The following is an 8,221-nucleotide window of genomic DNA, read 5'->3' on the forward strand; positions in this document are numbered from 1 at the left end:
AGGGATGAGGAAGAAAAAGTTAGAAGGCTGGAAAATTTATAATGTGAAGATTTTTTGGAGTAGTTGTAGTTGGTTCAGGGAAATGCAGAAAGTTTGCCAGCTAAGTTGTGGAATCACTGAAGTTAGGAAAACAAGTTAGGGCAGTCTAAAAATCTAGAAAAATTCATATGGACCTATGTCTCACGTTATTCACCTATCAAATGGGACCATAATACTACTCACCTCCAAATTCTAAAATGAAGACTGAATGAAAAAATTTTTTGAATAAAAATATTTTTAAAAAGGCTTTGTGAACAGGAAAATGCAGCTGCCCACTGATTCATACTGAAACCTCGCCTCTGACCTCTGTCAATATTTTTTCTGGTTTTAGCCTTTGTGTGTGCAAGAGACACTCATAATAGCTGCAGACTTAACAGGAGAGTCTCAAATCCCCGTCAATACCTATTTGACTCTGCTGCCATAGCTATAAACACGTGCCTATTGCCTGCATGTGGACGGGCAGCAGGCAATGACCACAGTGCATCACAGCCTGTGCATCACTGCATCAGGTCATTAGTTTCTGCCTTCTGAGATTACTATATTACCTTTCCCACTCATAGTGTTAGTATTTTATCTTCTCACCAGGAAATCTAAGAGCTCATTTACTTGGTCACATAATGTGGGTGTCCTATGAGTGTGGTAATTAAGAAGATAGTGGTACACAATAGTGAAGGGAGCTTGAAAGTTGAGCAACAGCACTCATGATGAGCACACACCTTCCAGTGGGTACAAGAGTAAACCAGGGAGCATCACCTAAGGGTATCGCCTTCTATATGCCCAGACTGTCCAGTGTAGCAGCTATATGCTGTTCAAGTGGTTCAATTAGTGAAGGGCTCTGGGCGCAACCTGTGACCTTACCATGCTTGGTTTGGAGGCATCAGAAATGACCCTGCTGGAGAGTGTGTAGCTCTCAGACTCAGCTCCCAACTTCCTGACCATTTTGCACCATCTTCCATATTGCTCCCGGACCTGCAGGGAAAAAGCATGCTCTGAGGCAGCTCACTGAGAGAGGCGAGGCTGGAAGAGTCCTCAGTGGGGGATGTCCAGTAGTACCTGCTGGCTGAAGAGGCAGTAGACCAGGAAGATGAAGACGCCCTGCAGGCTGTTGATGATGGTGAACAGGTAGGCCATGACCTGGGCACCCGGACCCACCTGCAGGATTCCCAGACACCATGTGCATCCCAAGATGACGACCTGAGTAGTAGCTTTAAATATCAGCATTCTGGGTGAGAGAAGTAAGGGGATACATGATTTACCAGGAACAGCACTTTCTAAGTCATTTTCTTCTCCACCCCATGGCCCTACCCCTCCATTGCTGATGAATTCTCAGAATGAGTTGTGATCAGCTTTCATATTTCATGATCAGTTATTACCCTCAATGGCATTTTTATTCAGTTGAGTGACATTTTATAAAGTAGTGTCAAATTTTTTATGATGATCCTTGGATAATCATAATTTCATTTGGCCAGCAAACTGAGGAAGTACTATCAAGCTTTGTGCTGGCACTTGGATCATTCCACATCTGAGTATCTACCCCCACCAAAAAATGCAAAAACAGGAGTTAGAAGGGATTATGCTTAGTGATATTAGTTAGAAGGAAAAAGGAAAATATTGGATGTCTTCACTTACAGGAGGAATGTAGGGGAACTGAATAAGGGATCATGGGAATAAGTAATTTAATAAATTAAAGAACAAAATTAATGGGTGACTACATATCAGAAACATTCGGTATGGGAGGAGGAGTGTGAAGTTTCAAAGCATAAAGGGAAGACCACAAGCGACTGTGGTGATGGTACATGGGTGCACTGCAGGTGGGAATTCTATAGAAGGTCACCTGAGAGAGAAGGCATACATTGCACAAAAAGGAAGAATAAAGTAAAAAACTATAAAATACATTTGTTTTAAAATTTGATGTTGAGACAAGAAAAATACAAAAACAATACTGCAAGGGTTATAGAGTTTCTGTCTTCATTGAAGCATTATTTGCAATAGCCAGATTTTGGGAACAACTTAAGTGTCCAATGGCAGGCAAGTGGATTAAGCTGTGTATACAAAAACAACAGAATACTATTCAGTTATTTAAAAAGAAAAAGAAACTCTTGCTATTTTCAACATGAATGAACTGGAAGAGATTCTGACATGTGAAATGAGCCAATGGAGAAAAGCAAATTTCGGGTAATTTCACTCATGCATGGACTATAGAGGAGTAAAAAGGACCACAAACATATACTAGAGATGACTGTAGCACTGAGGCACCATGTGCGCAAAGTGTGGAGGGGACCCAGTGGCCTGTGGGGGAGGATTATGAGTGTTCTGGTAGTGGGTGCCATGTGGCAACAAGCATCTGGGGTGCTGTGAACTGCTACTTCTAAATCATATAGTGGCCCAAAACATGTTACCTAACAAAAATAATACCTAAAGAAAAATCATTTAAGTAACAAGTCAAGTTTTCTATTTCCTAAGCCTCATAGTCTTCCAAATGATCAATGTAAATGAATAAGGGCATGCAAATTTTTAAAAGCTAATGATAAGAAAATATACTAAAAAGCATTACATTTACTCAGTGCTTCCTAGAGCAAAGGCTGCTCAAGCCTTCTAGATGTGATGCTGCCTCAAATTTTTCCTATGACAAGGTCTGTAGTCAAAAGACTAATCTGAGGGTGGGTTAAGAAAGTGCAGACAGGATTGTGGGACACTCACAGATTTTTCTAATGCTACATGGGAACATAAGTATTCTTGGCCCTCTTGCTGAGGACAGCTGACAAAAGTCCAAATCATGTTTATCAGTCAATGTCAATTCCTTCTGTCGCAGGCAGATGCACAAGATGGGCTTGGAGAGGAAATGTCTGGCTGGGGTGCCAGCAGCACATGCCAAAAAACACACCAGTCTGCCACGAACAAGTTACATCTGGGTTCCCTCAGAACCACCTTGAAAAGGGACATCAGGAATATTGATGCTCATGCTTTGTGCTCCTGGGCCCTCACATGTCTACATGGTTGTCACCCCTTTCTAGCTTACCTTGTGTTCTGGATGGTGGACACGTCACTGTTGAGGGAAGAGAGTTTGTTTTTCAAAATCCAGAGTGCCATCAGAAAGAAAACTATATTGACCTTCAGAAAACAACACAAATTTTATTCAATAAAATTCCAACCTATTATCTCTATCCCAGCTAATTCAATATCAACTTCAAATATCCATAGTGTTCATGTTTAGTAACAGTTTTGATGTTTATAGTTTTAGGAGTAGCCTCATAAAACCAAACCCATAACAACCCGGGGACACATCTTGATACAATCACCTTCCCCATTGCAATTCTGCTCTTCCAGTGACCCCAGTTGAGCATTAAGGATGCTCTAACATCATCACTCACAGAGAAGATGGCACAGACTGGTCCAAGGAAGCCCCATATAAATCCCTTCTCTGTGTGAAGCCAGCAACTGGACAAGAGAGAGCAAAAACCTGTATTGGTATGGAGGTTAACAGAAGGGGAAGAGTGTAGTGGGTATAAAAAAGGGCTAGTTGGGCCCAAATGTCCTTGAGTGCTTTGGTAACTGATACATCTCCATGAAAGGGAGAGGAGCATTGAATGGGATCATTCTCCCTGACAGGAAGTTGCTTTGTGTTACAAGTCCAGTATGGTTGAAGGGTATCGGGGAACAGTAAGTGATACACAGAGAACCTAGAAGTCAGACTTTACTAACAAACAGTGAAAGCTTTCCTTCAAGTTGCAACATCAGAGTAGAATTGATAGTAAAGCAGGAAGCAGAATATTTGAGAAGAATACACCGAGAAGAATGGAAACAAGGAAGAAATGATGTGTCCAAAATGACACCTGAAAAGAACAAAGCTGGTGTGTGTGAATGCTGTGGCTGAGTGCAGAATCTGGGAGAGTAATTTCCTCAGTGGGGGCATGAGTACTTCTGTGAAGTAGCTATTATTCAAAAGCAAAAACATGTTTATGGAAAACAACTAAAACCAACAATTTTAAAACTCAAATTTCCCAAAGCCACAAAACAAACTGAAAATAACCTATCCAAAAACAATCTTCCAAACTCTGATAAGACTGAGTGTTAGAGGGAAAGCATACCCTGAACAAACTCCACACAGGTTTTGCAGACTCCACCCCATTCCAGACCAAAGTCATCAAGAGTCCAGGAACTACAAATCCCATCATCCCCTCATTTTGCAACTTATACATAAATGGACTTTAAGACATTTATTTAAAGATTTGTGCTTTTATGTGTTCATCTATAAAACAGAGTAAACAATAGTATCTGCTTCATATTGTGATGTGAGAATTAAATCAACAATTTAAAAAATGGTTAAAAAATGCCTGACAGTAATTAGGCACCTTGTAAGTCTAAACTATAAATAGACTACTGTTTTGATTACCTAAATGGGTTCTACTTTTCCAAATCAAAAACTAGAATATCCTATAAGATAATGATTAAGTACAAGTTAGATTTTTTTTCATGAAGTCCTAAACACTCCTTTCAATTTCCTCTTTGTTATTTCAAGGGCAGAAATATATTCTCCTTAATAACAATACTATTGAAAGATAATGATGCCCTAAGGATTATTACCTGGTGTTGCTCTACATAGTGTTATTGGTTCCAAAATGGCCATGGTCATGGAACAAAGGAATGCCAGTGGGATTTTGCACTCACCGGGCAGCTGTTCCATAAAGGTCAGGCCTGGATGCTGCGGAAATGGTCACAATCACAGCTGGGACTCCATAGCCCACCGGAAACATAAACTTCTTCATGAACCTGTTCACACTGGCATAGTTGACCACCATCAGGTTGCGCGCAGTGAGGAAGAGGTGCAGGCCCTCCAGCAGCATCCAGGTGAAGGAGGCCAGGTACAGGTAGTGTAGGGTCCCTGCAATGGTGGCACACAGGACCTGGGGAGGGAGGGCATCCTCAGGAGGGGTCGTGCAGTAGAATGCGGCCCCAGGACCTCTCTGCTCCCTGCCACTGGAAACAGTGCTGAGGTATAGGAAGGAGCTGTCAAGAGAGGGGCTGTCTTCCACTTGCACCTGTCAGTGTGAAATTGACCCTTCACCCCCACAACCTTCCCCAGGGTCCAGGGCTATTTCATTTAAATGTACATTATAGCAAGGCTCCAACTCCAGAGCTCCCAGAGGGAGGGCTGGCAATCCCCTGGGGCACTGTCACTACCTTGATTTCAGTTCTGTCAATGGCCGTGAGGAAGAGCAGATGGGCAAGGAAGAGGCAGAGTGAGAGCTGCAGGTGGAGGGAGGTACTGATGTTCTGGATGGTTTTGCACAGCCGGAAAGTGATGGCGGCCAGGAAGAGGCAGAGCAGAGAGAGGCTCAGTCCCACGTAGGTGATCACAGCCAGCACAGGATCCTCCCCCTGGGACGTAGCAGAGATGACAGTCACCTACTGCTCTGTGGCAATGCCACTAACCATTTTCACTTTCACTTTCAAGTACAAGACAACAAAATCCAAGTTCCCCTGCCTCTTATTTTATGTAATCCTCTTTTAATTATTTTTATTTTTCCTTGCTAATGTATTGACAGTACAGGATTTCCCTCCTTGGGTTGTCGCTGTAGCCTCCCACCATGGAAGCACCCACAGTCCTCCACAGAGTGCACTGTACTCTGTCCCTCCATACCACACCTCTCTTGTCATAGATAATCTTGAAGCCATGAGTGTAGGAGACCAGCTCCAACTTTTGAGGTGTCTGGAGGCAACACAGGCAGGACCCTAAAATGGGAAGGCGTCAGTTTGCAGAGATTCCAAGAGGGGGAGAGGGAGTGAGGAAGACAGGGGAGTCAGAGTTGGGTGCAAATCTTCCTGCTCTGCCTTCAGCAGAGGTTTATTTTATACATTTCAAGCAGGCAGGGGATGACATTAGCATATGAAAGGGGCCGAGATCACAATCACCTTTTTTCTAAGAATGGTCTGGGGTCCTTTGACCTTTACTTGAGATTATAACATTCTAAAATCAAGGTTAAGAAACCGGTACATAGGTGCTCAAAGTTTAAGACTAATATTACTATAGTGAAGATAGATAAGAATAAAGTCCTTTAAACCTTATCTATTATTTGATGGTTTTTTTCTACCTGAAACATCTTGGGAGGCAGGAAGAGGAAATTTCTTGCTAATCAAGTTTCAGAAAAGTTCTTTGAAGAAACTTGCTAAACGGTTTTAAGTGAGTTTCCTTGAGGTCCAGACAGTAGTAGAAAGCATAATTTGCTCTGAATAGGAAACATAGGTGAATTTCCTTATCTAAAGACTAGGTAGTAGAATCCTGAAAGACTAGCCAGAAGACTTTTGTGGATTGCTCTGAAGTGTAGTAGGTAAAAAACTAGACTAGCTCTAAAACAGGCAACCTGGATGATTTTCCATATCTAAAGCCAGATAGTAGAAAGTTTGAGTAATTCTGTAGAAGCTGAATAGAAGGCTAGGTGAGACAGTAGAATGATAAGATTTGAGTTTTCCTCCATCTGGCAGTGAGAGACTCTGCAGAAACAGCCCTTTTGCTTTTTTATTGATCAGCCAGTTGTTAAGTCACTTTTGACTTCAGAGGAATTTCTCACTCTGGTGCAGTGCTTGCTTGTCAGGGCAGGCAGGCCTTATGCGGCTGAGGCAATCCAATTGTAAGCTGAAAGTTGCTCAGAATATTTTGATATTACGATTATACAAAAAAGGGAGGTCATAACATAAGTTAGGAGTGGAAAGTCTGATTTTTCAGAGCTTTTGCCAAGCTACCCGGAATCTGTCAGACGATAGCCGTCACATAGCTTGTGTCACATGAGAAGAATTTTTAAAATAACAATTCCAGGCCCTCCCTGCTGGTGCCACAGGTTAAAGATATTTTACGTGCAGCACTATGAAAGCTATTAATAACCACTGCAGCACATGTTCCATCCCAGACCTGGGAGGTGACCCACATGGCACAGCAGACCTCTCCTGCTCCCAATGCTACTTGCCTCAGCAGTGTATTTCAGAGGATCTACCTGCTCTGCTCTTCATTCTGTCTCTGGTGAATCCTCTCTCTCACACACACACATACCCCACACCTCTGACCTATACCCCAGTTCATGTATACATAAATAAATCTTAAAAGTAAATGAATGAGGGCCCTCCCTGGTGGCACAGTGGGTTAAAGCACAGCACTAAAAAGCTAAAGCCACTTCAGCATGAGTTTGACCCCCAACCCAGAGGAGTTCCATATGGCATGATCCCCTCAGCAGTATACTTCAACAGTTGGCTGTTCTGCTCCCCACTCTGTCTCTGGTGAATCCTCTCACTGCCCCTGCTCCTCTGGCCTGTACCCCACCTCTGTATGCATAAATAAATAAACTTTTTTAAAAATGAGTGAATGAAAAATAGCAATTCTGGGCCTCCCTGGTGGCCCAGCATGATCAGTGGTTAAGTCTCAGCACTATCAAACTATTGCCAGCCACTGCAACATCAATGACTCACAAGGCATGGCTCAACTCTGTGGTCTTGCTCTCACTCCCCTAACCAGTTTACCTCCGTCAATCTGCTTGTTCTGCTGCCCACTCTGTCTCCGGTGAATCCTTTCAACCCCCCACTTCTGCCCTAAACCCCAGTTCTTATATGCATAAATAAAGAAAATAAATTTTTAAAGAAATTAAATTTAAAAAAATAGCAATTCCATTTCAAGGGAAAAAGTTAAGAGGGAGGCAGGGAAGTAGAAAGAGGTGGTGTGAATATAAAGGAAATGGATATAAAGTACTTGACTCTGGTATATCTGGATAAATGGAACTTGGGCATTATTTCCAATGTTTTAAATCTATAGTATTTCAGTCATCCTAATAACATATTTAAAATAATTAATAAGCCCTTCATGTATTCTTCATGCACACTAAATTTGGAGAATTTTTGCCATTGTCACACACAAAAAAAAACCTAATTTCTCTAATATACAAAGAATTCACATAAATCCAGAAGAAATACATACCAATTAAAATGGCTGAGATGAAGAAAGCCATTTAAGGAATTAGACTAGCTTTGTATTATAAGTGGGCTATTAACTGGAGCAAAGATATGGTTCCAGAAACAACTCAGTCCGGCCATCCGAAGTCTCTTATAAAAATTGAGAAGGGAAAGACTGGTCTTAGGAAGCAAAAGTCTATTTCTGTGATGTAAATTATCTGCCTTGAGTTGTTTTTTTTTTTTTTTT

General features: G+C 41.9%; 1 protein-coding gene across 1 annotated transcript in view; it reads right to left on the reverse strand.

Moving 5' to 3' along the window:
- Window positions 1-851: 851 nt before the first annotated feature.
- Window positions 852-8,221, reverse strand: part of LOC101630236 (EGF-like module-containing mucin-like hormone receptor-like 2) — a 47,762-nt gene continuing 40,392 nt past the window's right edge. The window contains exons 9-14 of the mRNA XM_004688227.2: window positions 5,221-5,445; window positions 4,708-4,943; window positions 3,411-3,477; window positions 3,059-3,150; window positions 1,093-1,261; window positions 852-1,008 (exon numbers count right to left, since the gene is read on the reverse strand). Of these exons, the coding sequence (XP_004688284.1) occupies window positions 862-1,008; window positions 1,093-1,261; window positions 3,059-3,150; window positions 3,411-3,477; window positions 4,708-4,943; window positions 5,221-5,445 (936 nt within the window). The 3' untranslated portion in view covers window positions 852-861. The remainder of the gene's footprint in view (window positions 1,009-1,092; window positions 1,262-3,058; window positions 3,151-3,410; window positions 3,478-4,707; window positions 4,944-5,220; window positions 5,446-8,221) is intronic.

Source organism: Condylura cristata, unplaced genomic scaffold, assembly GCF_000260355.1.
Source record: "Condylura cristata isolate star-nosed mole 26May11 unplaced genomic scaffold, ConCri1.0 scaffold00024, whole genome shotgun sequence".
NCBI classification, from domain to species: domain Eukaryota; kingdom Metazoa; phylum Chordata; class Mammalia; order Eulipotyphla; family Talpidae; genus Condylura; species Condylura cristata.